The sequence below is a fragment of the Helianthus annuus genome, chromosome 1, assembly GCF_002127325.2.
Source record: "Helianthus annuus cultivar XRQ/B chromosome 1, HanXRQr2.0-SUNRISE, whole genome shotgun sequence".
NCBI lineage: Eukaryota > Viridiplantae > Streptophyta > Magnoliopsida > Asterales > Asteraceae > Helianthus > Helianthus annuus.
In genome coordinates this window covers 145337320-145361031 of record NC_035433.2, presented here as the reverse complement: position 1 = coordinate 145361031, position 23712 = coordinate 145337320, and the positions used below count along the sequence as shown (strand labels likewise).

Sequence of the window (23712 nt, the reverse complement as noted above, 5' to 3'; positions counted from 1 at the left end):
CAGGAGTGGTCATGGGCAGACTGGAGGAATTTATGATTTCTTGATACTTATTATTGGTTTTTAAACTATTCAACTTTATTTTTGCTTCCGCTAAACACTTTGGATTTCATTGAACTTGGATGGTATTTTATTAATAATCGAGAACTTTGTTTTGAAACATGTATGGGTTCAATGTAATTAGTGGCTCATTGCTGGTCGTCACACACCTAACAGGGACATTCCCTATATGGTATTTTGAGGGTGTGACAAACTCACACGTCTCTTTTCTTCCCTTCGATTTCCATCATTTAATCTTAGCCCTTGATTAACTAAATGGATGATCAAGATCACTTCCTAGCCTTCTTAGTCAAATAAACTTCCTATTTTATCTCCATCCTATTAATGAAATCGCTGGTGAATCATTTGGATTTCTTTTTGGAACCATATTAGAATCACTATAATTTCTTTTGTTTGTGATTTTTTAGAACCATACTCGACTCATTGCTGCATTTTGGAACCATATTGGAACTCCATTTATAATTTTAAATATATTTATTTGTGATTTCTTGGAACCATACTCGTATCATTGCTGCATTTTGGAACCATATTGGAATTCCATTTATGATTTTAAATATAAGAAAAAAAACTATTTTTCAAACTTAAAAGTGATTTTAATAAATATTAGAATAAATACGTGAGTTTTTTTATTAAAAATTTCATGTCGTTATTTATATTTTTCACATCATGTTAAAGTTTAAAAAACTAATAAAACCTGACAAATCATTATTGGAAACCTATTAACCTGATAATCACATAGTATTAGAACAACAAATGAAACTTTAGTAATTATAAAGATACAAAAAAAAATTGTTTTCAGTGACTTAATTGGAACGGATGTTAAATTTGGTTATATTTTCTACAAAGTTACCCCTTAATTTTAATAGGAAAATTTAGGATTTATACTAGTTTTATTTATTTGGTTTCCTTATAGAAGTTATTTGTTCTTACTTTCTTAAAGAGGTTGTTCATTATAAATAAGACTTGTATGTAGTTTAGGGTTTATGTAACTTCAATTTTAATCAAAGAGTTTTTTCTTGTTTAATTAATTGTTTGATCATATTGAAGAAGACTTGATTTCTAACACCAAACATAAGCTACAATTTATTTAATCTCATTTGTTAGGAGGGTATTGATGGCTCACATGAATTTTCTAGTAAAGGGTACAAGACCATTACCAACAAAAAAGTATCTAGTTAGGTTGACTAACGATGACGGTGGTTCAAAGCGGACTTGGACAAACATGACGACAACAAATCAAAAATAACTACAGTCTACAGGTTAAGCGCATTCAAGAAACTAAAGTAACCAATAATTTTAAGAAACTAAAGTAACCAGCAATAATAATTCACGTAGCGATCTTTGATATCGCTCGATAGCCAACTTGCATATATTCCCGGTTCGTGATAGAGTCCACAATGTTAACTTAAATGCCTCCAAGGAACATTGTTTTTCGTGATAGAGTCCACAATGTTAACCTAAAGGCCTCCAAGCAACATTGTTTTTTTTTTCATAAATATTTAGATTTTAACTTGGATAGGATCCATGTGGATATGATTTTACCAAGACTTGAAATTGGAAATTAGGGCTTCACTTTTTGATGGTTTAATGGTGGGGACGATGGTGGTACGATGAAAGTGATACGTGAGTAAAAGATGAAAATTACAATAAATTTTAATAATATTATCATAAAAGTAGAAATGTTACGACCTCAAACTTCTTTTAAAAGATCATGAAATTAGAGCATGTGGGATTCAAGCCTGTGGAGTATAGACGAAGATGAGTAGATGACACGTGAGTGGTCCAAACATATAGACAATTTGGTTTGTACAATAGAAAAAAAAAAGACAAACGTTTCATTTCCTCGTATATATATCGCATACGTTTGATTTTTTAGTATAATAAAACAAAAAAAAATGTGTCAATATGTATTTATGCTTCGAAATTTAATCTTGTTTGTACATTATTAAACTTTGTAAAACATATTGCTTACAACAGGCCATCATAAATTTCCGTTTTTTAATATATTTCATCACTCTTTTATAAATTCATTTGATATTATTATTAGTTTTTTCTTGCTTTTGCTATTATCATCATTACTTGTTTACTACTAGCTAGTACTAATATTATTTTTATGTTTTAAATATACATATAGATAATTAAATATAAGTAAAAAATAACTAAGGAAATAAAGTCGATTTTTTTTCTTTAGTCTTCTAATTACTAGAATTTATAATAACTACGCTTTTTTTTTTCCTGAAAATAAGTATGCATATAGATGCATTGCTTTTAAAAAACAAATTTGAAGTATTTTTATTAATTTTATGTTAGTATTAAGATTAACTGTATCTTTGTACGTTTTTCTCGTACGTGACTTTATTTTACTATTACTCACATGTAACTTTTCTAAATATATAAATTTACTCCATTTAAATTTTATTATTTTGTATTGTTACGAAAAATTAAAGAAAAGGTGAAAATAGTTATCTTACTAATTTTTTTAATAAAAGATTAATTAAACGAAAAAAAACATAGAAATGAAATTATAAAACCTTTGTTTAAATCATTAAAAAACCTTTTTTACTCATGATGAAAAGGGATGATTTTTAACTATTAGTTTCTAAAAATTAATTTATTAACAAGACCGATTCAATAATAAAAGACAATAATATCATATCCATTTACATTTCACATTGAGCGCACAGTTGATTTGCCATTGAAAATACAAGGTGTTAGAATGTGACTAGGTCCGTAATACACACATATAATACCTTTTTATTCACTATTTTTCCTTTAAAACTAAAATAAGTTAATTTTGCTTTATGTTAAATACTTCAATATATTAAATCTTTATAGATTTACATATTTATAATTTAATCTATTTATATAATATTTATTTAAAACTAAACTGTGTTTAAATTCAAATTAATCTAAATATTAATAAAAGACTACAAATATGCCACAACATGACATTCTCTCTTTCAACCACATAAATTTGATTTATATTTATTTAATTAATAATTAATATATTTCTTTTAATAATAATAACCAATATATATAAATATCACTTATCTTTATTTTTATCCTTATCTTTATTTTAATATTAATAAATTTAATTAATAATATTACAAATATCTAAATCTAATATCTAATAAATTATTAATATCTTTGACCCTTTGTTTTTTTACTTATTAATAATATTACCCAAAACTTTTATACTTTTGCAATTTAGACTCTTTGTTTTTTTAACTGATTAATCTAAAGATTTTCATCTTTTCCAATTTAACCCCAACTCTTTTTAATTTTCAATTTTGTTCCACTATACTTTTCATCATTCCCAAGTTTTTCGTTTCGTTCTAAATTTTGTGAGTTAACGCACCGCACCGTGCGTGTGGGGTTCAACATTTTTCGTATATTTTTCCCGTTTGGCACATCAAAACAAATCTATTTTTCTCCGTTTGACACGTTCGTCGCTACGCACGGGTCCTGGATTAACGTAGTTATTTTTTTCTATGTTTTACGTTTCGATTTAATTTCTCTGCAACGAGCGTGCGTAATTCAAAGATTTTACGTCTGCTTTTCGCTCGGCTTTATTTTTTCCCGTTTTTATTTATTTTGTTTATACGAGTTTTCCGGTGTTGGTGATCGCTAATAATGGTATAGCATTGGTACTTATTGACACAGTTTTACGACAACCGTTGCAACGCAGGGGCTTAATACTAGTAAGATTTTATATATACACATACATGTATATAGAAAATTTACAAATTCACATTTAGATTTATAAATTAGAAACTTTAACAAGCTGTGATATGTCTAATTATATGATTTCTTATCAATTATTATTGTTAATACATACTTTAACAAGCCGGTTAACGTACAATTGGGCTTAACGTACGAGCTCCGTATGCGAGACTTTTTCAATGTGCGATTTCGTGTTTACCCCATGCAATTTCATCATCTACACACCGCCATGCGAAAATAGTATGTCCCATGCGATTTCATTGCATATGTACCAACATGCGATTTTGCTTCCATACACGCGCCTTTTTTTATAACATACGAATTCATGTCGCATACGCTCGTACATAAGCCCTATTGTACGCTACACTTTCTCTCTCTCTCTCTCCATATATATATATATATAATAACATGCAAAGCGTAGGAAGTGCACATGCATTTGAAATTACGCATGTGGAGTTTAAAATACGCATGTTACAAAAATCAAATCCCGCATGCCATCAAACATAAAAATTACGCATGGGTTAAACTCAAAATTACGCATGTTATAAAACATTATTACACACGTTATTTGCTCGCTTCATACCTTCGTATGTTAAAACTCATTTGTATTTTAAACTTTCACTATTTATGTAACTATTTGAGTCTTTTTCTATTATTATATTTATCTGTTAGCATTTAAATTTTTTTCTGGATATTACATGTAACCAACAAAGGTTTACTATCCAACAAAAGTTACTAGTGTAAGGAACATTTGCTATCATTTACGGTTTACCTAGACAATGTTGCTTTCAAAAGATTATGACAAGTTCTCCTACCAATTTTGATAGTTTATAGAGCCATTTCAAATAAATCTAATGATAGAAACATCCTTTCAAATCTTACATAATAGATCAAACGGGTTATTTGGTCATTTGATTTTATATGTATTATTGATGCGAGATTGACTACACCTAACCCCTCCCCTAAATATTCATCGTACTCTTTGAAAATAATGATATTAGATCATGTGTAGTGGTGAGTGAAATAAATGCCCCACCCTTGGGCATGGAGCGACATATGGTGCCTAGTAATCAAAGGGGCTTGAAGTTAAAAAGGGGTGTAGTGTGACTTGAAATCTTGCAAAGATTAAATATTCTAATAAAATTAAATAAAAAATAAAAAAAACATCAAAAAATTTCTAATGTTCATCCATTTTGAATCAGGCGTTTTAAATAAAGCGCTCTTCGAATTTTTTTGAAAAAAAACGCCCAAGGGGGCGGTTAGGATGGCGTGGAGGGGTGTTTTTTAGGGGAAAAAACGCCCAAAACCCTCTCCACTACGAGTGGTCTTAAATGGTGAGAATATTACTGATGTAAGAAGTTAAAAGAAGCGAATTTAACACAAGGAATGTCTACCACAACTTTATTTGATTCCATCTTGATATGATATGACAATCTATAGAACGTTAAATCCGCAATGTCTCATTTATGTTGATATGAGGTGACAATCTATAGAACGTTAAATCTGCAATGTCTCATTTATGTATTTGAACCTACCACAATTCATCAAACAACACATGTACCACAATTCATCAAACAACACATGTCTAAATTATTCAAACTAAAGAAAGAACCCCTTATGTTTTTGTAATATACACAAACCTCCCTCCATAACATTCAACTCTATAAATGTGATTCAGTCTCCCAATTTCTCCATCTCTAAGCCAAGATGAGAAGTGTTAATTTCTTTTCCTTTTCTGTTTCTGTCTTGCTTATAGTTTTGTTGGTTCAAGAAGCCAATGGTGCAGTGTTTGGAGAAACCAAAAGGTTAATCGATAACGCTAATAAAAAAGGGCCGTATATTGGCGTTGTGATTCCTAACCTCTTTGAGATGAACCCTCTTCTAAATTATCCCGAATACAAGCCTAGTAACCTCATCATCGATGTTGGAGGTATACATATATTTAAAAAAAATAAAACGTTATATCTGATCGATTGATAAGACGTCGATGCTTCCTTTCATACCTTAAAGATGTTTGTTGCTAATTTGGTATTATTTGTGTAGGAAGAAGATTTCGGTTTGGATCAGTTGGCAACAAACGACTCATTTTGGTTATGACTGGTTTAGGCATGGTACTGTCGATCGGATGTTTCTCAAGTTACCATGTTATATATTTAGAAAAACACTAAGTTTTACTAACAAATGTAGAGTTTTACTTAGATACTACTAAACAAGATAGTTACTATCTTGTTTTTGTTCTATAAAACATTACAAAACACTCTTGTTGTTAGAAAACAAATTAAAAAACACTTTGGTTTAAAAAATCTACAACTATATATAAGGTTTTAATTATATTTGATTGCACAACAGCTTAACTCAGGAGTTACAACACAACTATTGTTGAGTTTGTTTGACATAGAAGGAGTTGTACATTATGGAATTGCTGGGAATGCAAACCCTTCACTTAATATTGGAGATGTTGTCATTCCTCATTATTGGGCTCATTCTGCACTTTGGAGTTGGCAGGTAAATTACTAACATTTCTACATTAAGTTTTATCAAATTAATAACAATAAAAGTTTAATCTGGATTCTGGCCTATAATGTAAGCAAGAAATAAAGAGAATAATCTCTAGAGTAATGAACCCTCACTCTAAAATCACCCTTTATTTATATAGGGTAGCTCTAAGTTTGTCTATTCAATCCAAAATTTAAATTAACTTTATATTTTTAATGTTTTTCCTAAATAAACATGTAAATTACTCAAAGTAAAGGTTCATGTGTTTTAAAAGAGAAAAGAAAATAAATCAAAACTTATAAAACCGGAGATTTTTTTTTTGTTTTTGTTTTTGAGTCCAGATGATGAAATTCCGATCTATCAGCTGAAAGTCTGAAACGAACCACTTATGACTGTTTGACACATGATCTGGCCGTTCTGGCGATCTACCAATTATGCAACGATCTACTAACTCAAGATATATCCTAAACTATACCTTTTTCTTATTGGAACATTTAATAGCTCATTTGCATCTATTCAGTTGGTCTAAGTATATAAGCTCGCTAGCTCTTGGATCAACTTCGTATAAATTTGTTTTCATGACGGAAAATGTTTGGTACATATTGTAGAGGTATGGAAATGGTCCAGAAAACACATTACCCCTTGAAGACCAAGATGACTACACTCGAGACATCGGCTACCTAAACATTGCAGAGTATTCGACGAATTTTAGATCTGACAACTTCTTGAACAACATATGGTATCAACCGGAGGAAGTATTTCCGGTGGATGGAACACCAGAGGAGAGACAACATGTATTTTGGGTGCCTGTTGAGGATGTTTACTTCAACCTAGCCAAAACTCTAGAGGTAATTTACTAAAACCCTAATTTGAACTTGTAACTTATGTTGGTTCAGTTCTGTTTGTGCATGAAGGAAAACAAATAAATCATACCTGTCACAGCAGATAGTGCAGAGGAGAATCCAGTTAGGGAGTTCGACATGCCTGTCATCTTGATTTGGTTCCTCCTTAGGATGCTAACTGATGATGGTGCTAAGAAACCGAAAAGGGATATCGGCTTTGGAGAGGAGGCCGAAACTAATGATGTTATGATCTAATGGGGTGTGAATTGTGAAACTGAGTAACCCTTAAACCTCCACATAACTCTCCTTATATAAGCACCCAGGAGGAAACCTAATTAGTTACTAAGGGTAATATGGTCCATCAACAATTACCAACTAATTAAATAATAGGTTCTAATATATTTTGATCTCTATAATGTAAATGATTAAGATGGCTATAGATTAAATATTAAACATAATATATTTAATCTTACATTCTCCCACTTAGCCGAGTAATCATTTACTATGAGTATTAGCTAAGCCTGATCAGGAGTTAACACTCATTTTAGCCTTAAACAAGTACTATAGCAGAGAAATACAGCCGTTGAATCATTATGCGACTCAGGACCCCCATTAATCATACTATAGCCTTAATTTAAAACCTAGTCGTTATGATCAAAATACGCGTAAGCCCTTTGTTTGATTTGTAACCTTTTATTTGTCTATATGCCATTATACCGGTTGAACATATTCTAACAGACATACAAAATCAAACTTGAGGAAATTTCATTAAACATAAAACATAAGCTAGTACAATATGCTCAAATAAGGTCTTTACATAATCCCATATTCCGAACATGTTCTTCGTAAACCTTAGGAGGGAGACCTTTAGTCATCGGATCCGCAAGCATATCCTTAGTACTAATATACTCGATACAAAGATTATTTTCCTCAACACGTTCACGTACAAATAGATATTTTGTATCGAGATATAAACCAGCTCCAGTCGAACTGTTACTGTTCGAGAAACTAACGGCAGCTGAATTATCACAGTAAAGCTTCAATGGTCTAGAAATGGAATTAACAATTTTGAGTCCAGTGACCAGGTTTCTAATCAACATTCCATGACAGGTTGCGTTATAAACAGCAATGTACTCTGCCATCATTGTGGAAGTTGTGGTCAACTGTTGTTTATGACTCTTCCAAGAGATAGGGCCGCCTGCTAACATAAAGATATAGCCCGAAGTGGATTTCTTGTCATCTTTGCATTTGGCAAAGTCAGAATCAGAATAGCCCACCACTTCCAAATGATCACTTCTTCTATAAGTCAGCTTATAGTCTTTCGTCCCTTGCAGATATCGAAGTACCTTCTTAGCTGCTTTCCAGTGATCTAGGCCAGGATTAGTCTGATAACGGCCTAGCATTCCAGCAATATAAGCGATATCTGGACGAGTACAGACTTGAGCATACATCAAGCTCCCGACTACTGATGCATAAGGTATCTGGCTCATTTGCTCCTTCTCAACCTCTGTTGTCGGACACTGAAACGAACCGAAAACATCTCCCTTAACTACTGGAGCGACGGAGGGTTTGCACTGTTGCATGTTATACCGTGTAAGGACACGATCTATGTAGGCCCTTTGGGACAATCCTAAGATCCCTTTGTTTCTATCTCGGTGAATTTCGATGCCAATGACGTAAGATGCATCTCCGAGATCCTTCATGTCGAAGTTATGCGAGAGTAACCGCTTCGACTCATGCAACATGTCTAAACTATTACTTGCCAATAGAATGTCGTCAACGTAAAGGACAAGTATAGTAAAGTTGCTCCCACTCATCTTGAGGTAGGTGCATTGATCCACTTGATTCTTCATAAAACCTTGCTTCTTCATGACTTCATCAAACTTGAGGTACCACTGACGTGATGCTTGTTTTAACCCGTAAATGGATTTCTTCAGCTTACAGACTAGATGCTCCTGACCTTCAGGTTCAAAGCCTTCAGGTTGCTTCATGTAAACATCTTCGTCCAAATCTCCGTTAAGGAAAGCGGTTTTTACGTCCATCTGATGCAGCTCTAAATCAAAATGAGCTACTAGGGCCATGACGATCCTTAATGAATCTTTACGAGAGACAGGTGAAAACGTCTCTTGATAATCAATTCCCTCTTTCTGAGTGTAGCCCTTTGCGACCAATCTCGCTTTGTAGCGTTCAACGTTACCATTCGGATCCAGTTTTGTTTTGAACACCCATTTGCATCCTACGGGTTTGACTCCGTTGGGTAATTCTACCAAATCCCAAACGTCATTTTTCTTCATGGAATCAAGCTCATCAATCATTGCTTTATTCCATTCAGAAGACTGATCACTGCTAATGGCTTCATTGTAAGAGATAGGATCATTGAGCTTTCCGGGATCCATTTCAGTCAGGTAGGTAACATAATCATCCCAATTAGGAGGCCTTCTTTGCCTGGATGACCTCCTGAGTAGATTATCGGGTTCAGCGTTGTCTTGGTTTTGAGCGTTTGATGTGCCTTCGTCATGAGGTATAATGGGTTCTGATTGTAGAGGTGAATTTGGAGTTGGTGCAGTAGCTTCAGGAACAATAGTTGCATTGGGTACAAGAGGAGTAATCGGAGTAATGGTAAGCGACGAGTCTCTCCCCCCCGCGTCTTGTACTTCTTGCAATTCTTCGTAAGGGTTGGTACTGCTCCCACTGACCTTGAAATCCTCCAGGAACGCAGCACGCTTGGTTTCAACAATACGGGTGACATGGGAAGGACAATAGAAACGATAACCCTTAGAGTTCTCAGGATACCCGATAAAGAAACATGTAACTGTCTTAGGGTCAAGTTTCCTTAGGAAAGGATTGTAAAGTTTTGCTTCAGCAATGCAGCCCCATACTTTCATATATTTAAGACTCGGTTTCCTTCCTGTCCAAAGTTCATAAGGAGTTTTAGGGACAGACTTAGAAGGAACTCTATTGAGTATATGAACAGCTGCTTTTAACGCTTCAGTCCAGAGGAATAATGGTAAGTTAGTGTTGGCTAACATACTGCGCACCATGTTCATAAGGGTACGGTTTCTTCTTTCAGCGACACCGTTCTGCTGAGGTGTACCAGGCATGGTGTATTGGTTTACAATCCCCTGGCCCTTACAAAACTCATAAAATGGACCAGGAGCTTGACCCACATCAGTATGTCTTCCATAATACTCACCGCCTCTATCTGATCTCACAACTTTAATCTGACGATCTAATTGCTTTTCAACTTCAGCCTTATAATCTTTAAAAGTTGTTAGAGATTCAGATTTCTCCTTAATAAGATACAAGTACATGTAACGAGAATAATCGTCAATAAAAGTGATAAATGAAGTATGTCCTGTTATGCCAGCGATTTGGTAGGGACCACTAATGTCAGTGTGAATGAGTTCTAATAAATTAGAGCTCCTAGTGGCACCTTTCTTATTCGCTAATGTCATTTTACCTTTAAGACATTTGACACATGTTCCAAAGTCAGAGAAATCGAGAGGAGGTAAGACTTCATCCTTCACAAGACGATTTAATCGTTCTTTTGAAATGTGGCCTAAACGCTGATGCCACAACATGGATGAAGTCTCTAAGTCTCGTTTCTCTTCCATCTTTGTGAGTGATTCATTAATGTTATATGACAACAAAGATTTGGAAAAGCCATCATCTAGTTCTAATCTATAGAGACCTCCATCCAGAACACCAGTACCATAAAGAACAGAATCATAATGGATAGAGAGTTGGCGATGACCATGGGAAACAATAAAACCGTCCATGTCTAACTTTGGTCCTGATACAAGGTTCCGAGTTACCTCAGGAACATATAAGGTATCATAAAGTTTAATACATAAACCAGTTTTCATAACTAATTGTAATGTTCCAATGGCCTTCACTTCTAATTCTCGATCATCCCCAACCTTAAGCGTTCTTTGGTTTCTTTCCAGCTTTCGGATTGAAAGGAATCCCTGAGTAGAATTGGTAACATGAACCATAGAACCAGAATCAAACCACCAAGAATTAGCAGGAACACTTAAATTATAGGACTCAAGTATCATAAAATAATCGTTACCTTTCTTAGCCAGCCACTCCTTAAAGTCAGGGCATTCCTTCTGCATGTGTCCTGTCTTTTTACAGAACTTGCAGCGGATACTGCCTAAGGAGTTCTTAGAGCTGGAAGGTGCACTTGCATTAGAGTTAGGAGTAGACTTATGGACTTTAGAAGCATCCTTCCTCTGATAATTGTGCTTCCTTTTCTTAGGATTGGAGGTAGTGAAATTGGCAACATCAGTATGGCGATCCATCCTCATACGCTCCTCCTCCTGTACGCACATGGCGACCAGCTCACTCATCGTCCATTTTTCCTTCTGAGTGTTGTAGTTGATCTTGAATGCTTCAAAAGAAGAAGGAAGCGAAGTAATGATGAAATGAACAAGGAAACCATCACTGATTTCCATTTCCAGCCCCTTCAGCTTATTGGCCATGTCGTTCATCATCATGATGTGCTCGCGAATGCCGCTCCTCCCATCATACTTAGTTGTCACCAGCTTGAGAATAAGAGTACTAGCATGCGCCTTAGACGTCCCTTTGAACTGAGCCTCCACATGTTCCAAGTAGGTTTTAGCATCTTCAGAATCAGGAATAGCTCCCCTGATTGCATTGCTTATGGATTGCTTCATAAACATGAGAGACATGCGGTTACACCTAGTCCACTTTTCATGAGTTAACTGCTCAGCAGCAGTACTTTGAGTGGTAAGGTCCGCTGGCTTTTTCTCTCTTAGAGCATAATCGAAATCAAGCAATCCGAGAGTAAGCATGAGAGCATCCTTCCATGCAGCAAAGTTATCACCAGTCAAGGGTGGAATCCCGCAGTTGGGTGCTGATAGTGGAAATAAGATGAGCAAGTTATGATACTAAGGAAGAAATTCTAATGTGATCTATGGGCACGTTAAACTAAGGCAGGCAAAATAATGACCATTTTACATAACGAAGCTGTGATAATGTCTATTACTAACATCAAAATAATAGACTTAACTAAGAAATTCTACTTAAACGAAAACAAAACAGCTTTGGCCAGAAGTGTAATCATTTAAGCATATGTGCAAAGTGGTTGTAACAAATCAGCTTTGGCCAGAAATTGAAACAATCACTTTAGTTATGCACTTGCTAAGTATGCCATCTATGAAAGAATTAAATCAGCTTTGGCCAGATATTAAAACATTCATGCTTATGATGCACACATAGCATAGCTTTCGTAATACTTGAATGATAAGTAGATGTATCAAGTCAGCTTTGGCCAGAAATGATATATCAAAAGCTCATTCAAGTTAAGCTATTTCTGGTTTTGTAAAACATTATCTGATTCTGATTAATTAACTAAGTAAATTACAAAAACCATTTATTTAATAGCAAACCACCCGTTAGCGCGGATCGACTAATGACGTTAAAATAATGAGATTGCGAGTCGCAACCACGATTTCGACTAATGACGTTATGGTTGCGAGTCGCAACTACGGTTTCGACTAGTCACGTTATGGTTGCGAGTCGCAACTACGGTTTCGACTAATCACGTTATGGTTGCGAGTCGCAACCTCATGGTTGCGAGTGATGACATTCTGGTTGCGAGTAGCAACCTCATGATTGCGACTAATGACGTTATGGTTGCGAGTAGCAACCTCATGGTTGCGAGTCATGACGTTATGGTTGCGAGTAGCAACCTCATGGTCTCGACTAATGACGTTATGGTTGCGAGTAGCAACCTCGTGGTCTCGAGTAGCAACCTCGTGGTTGCGAGTAGCAACCTCGTTAACAGCTGTAATTGTGATATCATAACCGAAAATTCGAAATCTAAGGGATTAAGAGATATCCTTTCCTGTTTAAGCTGATCTAATTTTGTTAACAGATTTCGAAAATTTCAATCTCTTTATCTTTTAACAGTTTTCTAAAAAATTTAGAGGACAAAATTAGATCAAAATCAGGAAAAACACTTAATAATCCAAATCATATTCCAAAACATAACAGAATATTCGAATTTTCACATGAACATGATGAACCCTAATCATAAAAAATAAAATTCTGGAACCCAAAACCTGAATTTTTAATAATTTTACTAAACAGATTTCGGCTAAAACATGATCCAGTTAATTCGGTGAACAAACAATTAATCCTTTCATCGAAAATCATGATTTCGAGTCGATTCTTATGACTCGAAACCGGCTGTCAAGTTCATACGGTTTCAAAAAATTCCGTTTTCCAAGTTTCAATCCCAGAATTATGGATACGAAAACAGAACTGACTAATCAACATATGCTCTGATACCACATGTTGGTTCAGTTCTGTTTGTGCATGAAGGAAAACAAATAAATCATACCTGTCACAGCAGATAGTGCAGAGGAGAATCCAGTTAGGGAGTTCGACATGCCTGTCATCTTGATTTGGTTCCTCCTTAGGATGCTAACTGATGATGGTGCTAAGAAACCGAAAAGGGATATCGGCTTTGGAGAGGAGGCCGAAACTAATGATGTTATGATCTAATGGGGTGTGAATTGTGAAACTGAGTAACCCTTAAACCTCCACATAACTCTCCTTATATAAGCACCCAGGAGGAAACCTAATTAGTTACTAAGGGTAATATGGTCCATCAACAATTACCAACTAATTAAATAATAGGTTCTAATATATTTTGATCTCTATAATGTAAATGATTAAGATGGCTATAGATTAAATATTAAACATAATATATTTAATCTTACAACTTAAAGTTAAGTTGTATATAACAATAATAATTATATAAGATCAGGTTCAAGAGTGAACACTAGTGTAGCTTGCTCTTGAATACTAGTGTAGCTTGCGAACTGAGTGAACTAATCCTGGCCATACACGTGTGTAGATCAATGGCCAAGGTTTGATGTTGAAATACACTAGTGTATTTTACGATTTGATGATGAGATCCTGGCCATACACGTGTGTAGATCAATGGCCAGCGATTTATTCACTCAGTTCGCAAATACACTAGTGTTCATTCTAGAACCCCACGCTAATTATATAATCATAAGCATTTATAACTTTTGTTCAAAAACTTTACTTTAAAATATTCTAACACTTTTTTTTCACTATATAAACTACATCATATAGTCATTGGAATTAGAAGGATGCTTGAATGAAACAACATGCTTATCTACCCCACCAAAGGTTACTACCGTAGATAAAGGAACAAGTGCTAGCATCTACCTAGACAACGCGGCCTATAGGACCTTCATTTTCGACAAGTTCAACGTTAGCCCCGTGGAGATGGAAAGTGCGGCGGTGGCTCTCATTTCATACCAACAAAGGGTGCCATTCATTGTTATTAGGGCACTTTCTGACTTAGCGGGTGGCGGTGAACACTCCAACGAGGCGGATACATTCATCAACCTTGCCGCTAACAATTCTGTCAAAGCCGCGGTGGAGTTTATCAAGTTGATCCCGTCTCCTAGGAAAGATGTTTCCTTTGCTAGCATTTAGTGCTTTTGGATCTAATTATGAATTGTAATAAGTTACACCATTTGAATATGGTGTAGTTTGTCGATCTTTTGCTTAATGAAAATAAACACCTTGTTTGGTTTGTCGAATCATGAACTCTTTTATATGATGCATTCTTGATAATTTATTATTATTAGATTATTAGTTACAATAATTATATGGCAGTTTGCAAAAAAGAAAAAAAACATTTGAATACATAATAACACATTCTTGTCATTCCTACAATCAAGAAGTATAAAAGGTTACCGGTAATTTTACCGTCGTGTCTACGGACGGATGGGTTACCGGGTTTTTCAAGAATGGTCTTGTGGGTGTCCCAAGAATGCTCGGGATTGATTCTGTTGGTCGTTCAAAAAAGTATAAAAGGTTAAGCGCATTCAAGAAACTAAGTAACCAAGAATAGTAATCCATGTGGCGCGGATTGATATCGCTCGATAGCTAAGTTACATTATCTCCCTGTGGCTTGTGATTGAGTCCACAATGTTAACCAAAAGGCTTCCAAGTAACATTGATTATTTTTCATAAATATTCAGATTTTAATTTGGCTATGGTTCATGTGGATGTGGTTTTACCAAGATTTGAACTTGGATATAATTAGGGCTACATTTTGTGGTGGTCTAATGGTGGGGACGCCGGTTGTAAGTGAGTAGGTTAAAATCTTGAAAGAGTTCTAGTTTTTTTAGAATTGTTATTATCAAATAATTGTTATTATCAAATTAAAAATGTTCCAGTTTTTTTAGAAGGTGTTTTTTTTTATAATATTTAAAGAGTTCTAGCCCTTTTTAAAAACATTTTTCGTTTCTTTTGTTAATAAAGAGAAACTAGTGATATTCCCACGCACTACGCGGCGTGAATTCGATTGGTATCGATTCCGTGCAGTATTGTTCTAGCACTCGCCATAATAATCGAAGGAGAAAAAAATAAAAAATAATGTCCTGACATTTGCAAAAAGATTTTGACATGCTTTATATCGGTCATAAAAATGAGAACAAATTCCGATACTGATGTTATTTAGTTGGAATCAATTCAGTTCGTTACAGCGTCGGTACGTAACCTGTTAAAACAATATATTATTATTAATCGGCGGTTTGGATTCAGTTTGGTATGACAACAACACAATATCCATTTTCATTATCATTTTTATCGCAGTGATACATGTTAAAACAAACACCTAAAAAATTGTAATAACTAATCAAATCAGATAATAATATATAATCACTTAAAAATTATATGTATCAATGAATAATATGTTATTAAACAATTAAAACAAATACTTAAATAGTAATTTTACTGTTCATCGTCACTTTAAAATCATAAGTATAATGGTTAACTAAAGTGTTCATGTTCGTTCACTTGGAAAATGAATGTGTTCATATATTCGTTCGTTAATATTCGTTTGTTAACATTATGAACATACCATTCATGTACATAAACGAACAAACCTAAATGGATTTTAACGAACCCAAATGAGAATACATAAACGAATGTTCACGTACGTAACCGAACTAACGAAATATATGTTCAAGTTCGTTCATTTAACTAAATGAACGAAACATGAGCTCATGTTCGTTAGTTTAATCTTCTGATCGGTTGGTTTCGCAATTGTTTTTTCTTTTAATCTTTTGATCGGTTGGCTTCAAAATTTCCAAACCGTAACAAACGATCTGGTTTATGATATATACTTAAAGCCGGTCGGATAACCCCGAACCAGACAATAAAATTGAGGCATAGAAGATCCGGAAAATAAGAAACCGGATTTTTTAAACTTAGATCCAAAAGACAGGATTGGATCCGATGCTAGAAGATCCGGAAAAAGTCCAAAGGATTAAAAATTTTGAAATTTCGATTAGATCGCGCCAATCCTAGCAGATTGTATCTGGTTTCACAAAATCTGATTTTCCCATCGAACTAGTTTTGGATTATTTGAATTTTTTATGGTATTCTCACTAGGGCTGGCATAACGGGTCAACCCGATCTGTTAAGACACGAACCCGAAACACGCAAACACTAACACGACACGAAAATCTTATCATGTCAGATTTTCGAAACACGGACACGAACCTGTTAATAAATAGGTAACACGAAACGACCTGTTAAGACACAAAAAAATTACCAACGTATCATACGACCTGTTTAAGACATGAACACGACATGTTTAAGATACGCACACGACCTGTTAAGACACAAACATGACGTTTTTAAGACACAAACACGATCGAATTGGGGAAGCTGTGAATTGAATTAGGAATGGTGGTGTTTGTGAGAGAGATTTAAAAATTAGGGTTTGGATTGTGGAAAAAGAACCGCGTGTGATTGTGTATAATGCATCTCAGGTCCCACGATTGATGACCCCATGTCCACACCCACATATAATATTTTTTAATTTTTAATTATTAACATGTACTTAACGGGTCTTAACATGTTAACATGTTTTAACCTGTTTAGACACGAAACCTGTTAAGGTCTTATCATGTCGACCTGTTTTAGACACGAAACCTGTCAAGGTTAAGCACGAAACATGATAATTTCGTGTAGGTTCGTGTCGTGTTATCGTGTTCGTGTCAGAATTGCCAGCCCTAATTCTCACACCCCTAAATCTTATTTTCAAATTCTTTTTTCACTCTATCTCTCTATATATATCTCTCTGTATATATAGAAAGACGTAAAGGAAAGGGATGTGTGAATATTATCCCCCATTTTTTATACATGTGTGAAATACTATGTTTAGAGATCACCCGTGAGTGGGCCTCAGATTTAGGCTTGGGCTCAAAGAAGTACATTAAGATTCACGAATAAAGTATGGTGGGCCGCACTCACTGACGCCCAATTTAGAAAACCATAGTTTAATTTCCTTTTAAAGTATTTATTATTTGGTTTAAAGTATTGTTTGTATGTATAAAATTATAATTGTGACAGTATATTGTATGTTTGTTGCTCCAAGTTAATGTAAGAAAACTTTTTAATATTACTAGTAGATTTCTCGTACAATTTCGGACTCTTAGATTTTTTTCCCAGTAAATAAAAGGACAACTCAGTGCTTAAACGAATGGTTATTTAATTAATTAACAAATTATTTTTGAGAAAATATAATAATCATATAAAAACACCCTTTAAAACACATGTATGTTGTGAAGAGAGTTAATTAGTTGCTTATTAGTTCGTAAGTTCGTTTGAAACTTGTTGTTTGGGACTCTGGTTATTTTTTTTACGCCCCAAAATAGTTAAGTCGCTCCTGTTTGAACACATAATTACACATTCCTAAAATAAAATCTTTTATTTTCAACCTTATGTGACAATATACACCGGCGGCGAAGAACTTCGTTGAACGCGACAACAAATCAAGAAGTACAAGAAGTTGACCAAGTTCAAGAAACTAAGCAACCAATAGTAGTAATCCACGTGGCCCTCATTGATATCGGTCGATAGCCAACTTACATTACCCCCTTGGCTCGTGACCGAGTCCACAATGTTAACCAAAAGGCTTCCTAGGAGCCCAGCAACCGCTGAGCTCAGCGTAAACACGGCCATGGCTACACTCGACATGCTTTTTGGAAGCTCGGAGTAACAATACTCCATTAGCGCGATTACGTTAAATGCCTCGGCTAATCCTAGTAGCGCGTATTGTGGGACCAACCACATTGCTGACATGTGAACTGGCGTGTTTGAGTTTGCTAAATCACGCCTTATGGATTCCACGATCGCGGATACCATCATGGCTATGATTGAGATTAGTAACCCGATCCCCATTCGGGTTTTTGTAGTTAGCCCGCGTGGATCGTGTGTGTATTTTGCTAGAATTGGTACCAAAATACGGTCATAAAACGCGACCCATATTGTAAGTGTCAAGACCATGAATACACTATACGATCCAGCCGGGATCTCGAACCATGACGTGACATGCCGGTTCATTGTTTTCGCTTGGAGTGTCGGGTAACCCAATGATACGTTTGTGAATAGTAGAATACCCGTTGACCACACCGGAACCATCTGAATTACTGATTTTAGGGATTCCACTTGTTCAACGGTCGAAACAATGTTCATATCTCGAACAACACAAGCTTTGTTGAGAAACCTTAAGTTGTCGGTTAGCTCGACCCGATCCATTTCATTGCTATGATTGTAGCAGTCATCGGGACGAAGATGGATCCTTCGGTTCTTGAAAGCCATGACTAAAACTTGAATGAACCCCGAATACGGGCTCTCTTTGACTTTGACTTTGACATAAAGAGGTGACCCGATCAAGAAAACAATAGCGGAACACGCCATGATGAAAACAGGAACCGCAAACCCGACCCGCCAACCAAGTTGGTCTTGAATGTAGACCACAACAGTAAAAGCAAAAAACGCTGACATCGATACTGAAGCATAGTACCTGAAAGAATTCAAAAGAACTGAAAAACTGTATTGTTGTATAATATTTTCAATGTATTAAATAACTAAAAACCATATAAAAAAATTAAAATGATAAAATTAACCATCTAAATAATAATAATAATAATAATAATAATAATAATAATAATAATAATAATAATAATAATAAGAGTAAACTGTCATTTTGGTCCCTCTGGTTTGGTCACTTTTGCCACTTTAGTCCAAAACTCAAATTTTTTGCATCTGGGTCCCTGTGGTTTCAGTTTTATTGTCATTTTGGTCCAAAAATGAAATCAGGTCATTTTTGTCTTATAATATCCTGCTATTTTGTCAATTTCCGCAGAGGCAAAATGATCATTTTTTTATAAATAAATACCATATTTTATAAGACAAATATGACCTGATTTGCCCCTGAGAAAAATGACAAAATTGCAGGATTTTATAAGACAAATATGACCTGATTTCATTTTTGGACCAAAATGGCAATTAAACTGACACCACAGGGACCCAGATGCAAAAGGTTTGAGTTTTGGACTAAAGTGGCAAAAGCGACCAAACCTCAGGGACCAAAATCGCAGTTTACTCTAATAATAATAAAACTTGGCTAGCTAAGGCCTAAGAGTACCAGTTGAAATAGCTATCAATGAGTCTTTGGTTGTTGTTACCGGTCCGAACGTGTTTGAGTTGGTCTGCACCAAAGGTTATGCAACATGGTCTGATGCAACCCGTCCCGATGGACATTAGACCGAAAGATGAGAAGAGGACTACGAGCTGGGTCGGTGTCGCTAGGCTACAACTGGTGTCTGGTTGATTGCAAGATGGAGTTAATTGTGGAACCATTGAAGTCAACCAGAGAAGAGACATCCCCTGTAGCAACAAACGTATCAATATTCTTGCATTTGTTATATCAATAAAACCCGACCCAAAATACCAAAACCCGAATAACAAAACCCGGTCAACACCCCTAGTTGAATCCCACGAGCCCGTTTGTGATACGGATCGGTTACCGGATAATATATCATGCTAAAAATACCAGAATAACCCGACCCGAACTACCCAAAACCCGAATAATAAACCTGGTCAACACCCCTAGTTGAATCCCACGAGCCTGTTTGTGATACGGATCGTTTACCGGATAATATATCATGCTAAAAATACCACCCAAAACCCGAATAATAAACCCGGTCAACGCCCCTAGTTGAATCCCACGAGCCCGTTTGTGATACGGATCGTTTACCGGATAATATATTATGCTAAAAATACCCGAATAACCCGACCCAAACTACCCAAAACGCGAATAATAAACCTGGTCAACGCCCCTAGTTGAGTCCCACGAGCCCGTTTGTGATACGGATCGTTTACCGGATAATATATTATGCTAAAAATACCCGAATAACCCGACCCAAACTACCCAAAACGCGAATAATAAACCTGGTCAACGCCCCTAGTTGAGTCCCACGAGCCCGTTTGTGATACGGATCGTTTACCGGATAATATATTATGCTAAAAATACCCGAATAACCCGACCCAAACTACCCAAAACGCGAATAATAAACCTGGTCAACGCCCCTAGTTGAGTCCCACGAGCCCGTTTGTGATACGGATCGTTTACCGGATAATATATTATGCTAAAAATACCCGAATAACCCGACCCAAACTACCCAAAACGCGAATAATAAACCTGGTCAACGCCCCTAGTTGAGTCCCACGAGCCCGTTTGTGATACGGATCGTTTACCGGATAATATATTATGCTAAAAATACCCGAATAACCCGACCCAAACTACCCAAAACGCGAATAATAAACCTGGTCAACGCCCCTAGTTGAGTCCCACGAGCCCGTTTGTGATACGGATCGTTTACCGGATAATATATTATGCTAAAAATACCCGAATAACCCGACCCAAACTACCCAAAACGCGAATAATAAACCTGGTCAACGCCCCTAGTTGAGTCCCACGAGCCCGTTTGTGATACGGATCGTTTACCGGATAATATATTATGCTAAAAATACCCGAATAACCCGACCCAAACTACCCAAAACGCGAATAATAAACCTGGTCAACACCCCTAGCTGAATCCCACGAGCCAGTTTGTTATACGGATCGTTTACCGGATAATATATCATGCTAAAAATACCAGAATAACCCGACCCAAACTACCCAAAACGCGAATAATAAACCCGGTCAACACCCCTAGTTGAATCCCACGAGCCCGTATGTGATATGGATTGTTTACCGGATAATATATCATGCTAAAAATACAACAATAACCCGACCCAAACTACCCAAAACCCGAATAATAAACCTGGTCAACACCCCTAGCTGAATCCCACGAGCTCGTTTGTGATATGGATCGTTTACCGGATAATATACCATGCTAAAAATACCAGAATAACCCGACCCAAACTACCCAAAACCCGAATAATAAACCCTGTCAACACTTGTAGTTGAATCCCACGAGCTCGTTTGTGATACGGATCGGTTACCGGATTATATACCATGCTAAAAAAACAGAATAACCCGACCCAAACTACCACAACCCGAATAATAACCCGGTCAACACCCCTAGCTGAATCCCACAAGCCCAATTGTGATACGGATCGGTTACCAGATAATATATAATGTTAAAAATACCCGAATAACCCGACCCAAACTACCCAAAACCCAAATAATAAACCCGGTCAACACCCCTAGCTGAATCCCACAAGCCCAATTGTGATATGGATCGGTTACCAGATAATATATAATGTTAAAAATACCCGAATAACCCGACCCAAACTACCCAAAACCCAAATAATAAACCTGGTTAACACCCCTAGATGTTAAAAATACCCGAATAACACGACCCAAACTACCCAAGACCCGAATAATAAACCCGGTCAACACCCCTAGTTGAATCCCTCGAGCCAGTTTGTGATACGGATCGGTTACCGGATAATATATCATGCCAAAAATACCAGAATAACCCGACCCAAACTACCCAAAACCCAAATAATAAACCCGGTCAACACCCCTAGCTGAATCCCACGAGCCCGATTTACCGATTATGATACGGATCGGTTACCAGATAATATGCTCAAAAAAACCAGAATAACCCGACAAAAACAACCCGAAACCCGAATAATAAACCCGATCAACACCCCTTACTCTAACTTCTCTGGATCAAAAAAAAAAAGATCTTGGCTTACAAGAAGGGTGGAGAGAGACCCGAAAGCAATGACCCGAAACGGACCCAAGTAAGAATCCGAAACAAAAGCACCAAAAAGCGATAGCCCATTCGAAAACGCCGACCAGATGTACAATACGGTTGCTCCAGTTACTGCTTGCATCTTATAAACCTCCGTAAGGTAGAGAATCATGTTCGGCAACAATCCATAACTCGCGACTTTCTCAAACGCTTCATTCACTGCCCGCAAACACAAAATCAAAATCCAAAGGTTTTCGGAGAATATGATTAAACAGTTTGGTGATACCTATGATGAATGGCATGGTTCTCATACCACCCTTGTGATCATGATTATTGTCAAGGAGTGATTTGGTTTGTTGATCTTGAATATTCGAGTCTTCTTCTTCCATTGATGGTTGATGGTTTGGTTGATTTCAGTTAAAAAGTAAGAGATATAGCATATGCTTTTTATGTAATCAAGAAAATCAGGATATTGTTGTTAATTAGACTGCAACAATCAATGATTGAATATAAAAATATAAAATCTTGTTTTTCTTGATATCTAACTTATTTTTAGAGTAAATGTAATTTTTTTCACTGTGTTTTTTGAATCGTTTTACCAGTTTAGTTCAAAAGTTTTATTTTTTTTATGTAGGTTCAAAAGGTTTGGCTGTTGTCATTTTAATCAACTGGGCTAACTTTATCCATTTTTGCTGTTAACGAAAAGGGAAGTTTGGTGATTTTATATGGTCGAATTACCCTTCTAGTTAACATAATTACATATAAAATGACCAAATTGCCATTCTCATTGACAGAAGAAATTGATGAAGTTAACCCAGTGGAATAAAATGGCAACGGTGAAACTTTTTTGGACACACAAACGAATTCTTAAATTTTTCTAATTTTGATCTTATATGGTAATTTTCTCTCTCCTCCATTTACAACCATTTTTTATACGCTTTATATTTAAAAACACAACACAGAGAATTAGATGCCATAAGTGAGAATGCTCTTAGTTGCTAAGAGCACCCTAAGGACATAACTACATAAGTTTACAACAGAGCATCCTTCAAAAGATGCATTGGAGATATTCTGATATTTCTAAAGGGGAAAATTACAACAGTGGCCTTTGACCAAGGCAATTTAAAAAACTAGCCATTTGACCAGGCATAAAAAAGCCCGGTCACGATCCCCCATCCCAGTGAACCGTCATTTTTATGCACCTTCAATCCAGCCACAACCAAGCGGACACGTGTCCTCCTAGCTGAACCGGCTTTATGCCGCTACCTCTGACCGTCGAGCCGTTTCATGCCCAAGCCGAGCCGCTTCGCCCAATCTCTGATTTATGCCGCTTTGTGGTACTGCCAAGCCATGCCGTTTCATGGCCAAGCCGAACCGCTTCGCCCCATCCCGAGCCGCTACACCCTGGATCTAAGCCGCTTCAGCATTGCCACCTACCCCAAGCCGTTTCATTTGAATTTTATGACCTTTCAACACATGCCCAAGCCTTTACATGTGTTTTTTATGTATAATTT

The 23712-nt window shown here is 36.0% G+C and overlaps 2 protein-coding genes across 2 annotated transcripts; one reads left to right on the top strand and one right to left on the bottom strand.

Moving 5' to 3' along the window:
• The first annotated feature begins 5256 nt into the window (after nt 1-5256).
• Nucleotides 5257-14745, top strand: LOC110933823 (bark storage protein A). Its single transcript, XM_022177029.2, has 5 exons — nt 5257-5710; nt 5824-5891; nt 6130-6285; nt 6885-7124; nt 14253-14745. The coding sequence occupies exons 1-5, from the start codon at nt 5488-5490 to the stop codon at nt 14619-14621; spliced, it is 1056 nt and encodes a 351-aa protein (XP_022032721.1). The 5' UTR covers nt 5257-5487; the 3' UTR covers nt 14622-14745.
• A 3142-nt stretch (nt 14746-17887) lies between these two features.
• Nucleotides 17888-22629, bottom strand: LOC118481025 (protein NRT1/ PTR FAMILY 1.2-like). Its single transcript, XM_035976104.1, has 4 exons — nt 22485-22629; nt 22200-22417; nt 19636-19877; nt 17888-19011 (listed from the first exon to the last, which is right to left on the bottom strand). Exons 1-4 carry the CDS (start codon nt 22585-22587, stop codon nt 17925-17927), a joined length of 1650 nt encoding a protein of 549 aa, XP_035831997.1. The 5' UTR covers nt 22588-22629; the 3' UTR covers nt 17888-17924.
• Nucleotides 22630-23712: the final 1083 nt, after the last annotated feature.

Bases quoted from the DNA above. Each gene is read 5' to 3' on its own strand.
- LOC110933823 (XM_022177029.2), top strand. From the start codon at position 5,488: ATGAGAAGTGTTAATTTCTTTTCCTTTTCTGTTTCTGTCTTGCTTATA. The intron at 5,711-5,823 runs GTATACATATAT...TTATTTGTGTAG, and splicing joins CCTCATCATCGATGTTGGAG to GAAGAAGATTTCGGTTTGGA. The intron at 6,286-6,884 runs GTAAATTACTAA...TACATATTGTAG, and splicing joins CTGCACTTTGGAGTTGGCAG to AGGTATGGAAATGGTCCAGA.
- LOC118481025 (XM_035976104.1), bottom strand. From the start codon at position 22,587: ATGGAAGAAGAAGACTCGAATATTCAAGATCAACAAACCAAATCACTC. The intron at 22,418-22,484 runs GTATCACCAAAC...GTTTGCGGGCAG, and splicing joins AACCATGCCATTCATCATAG to TGAATGAAGCGTTTGAGAAA. The intron at 19,012-19,635 runs GTACTCTTAGGC...GAATTCTTTCAG, and splicing joins ATTGATAGCTATTTCAACTG to GTACTATGCTTCAGTATCGA.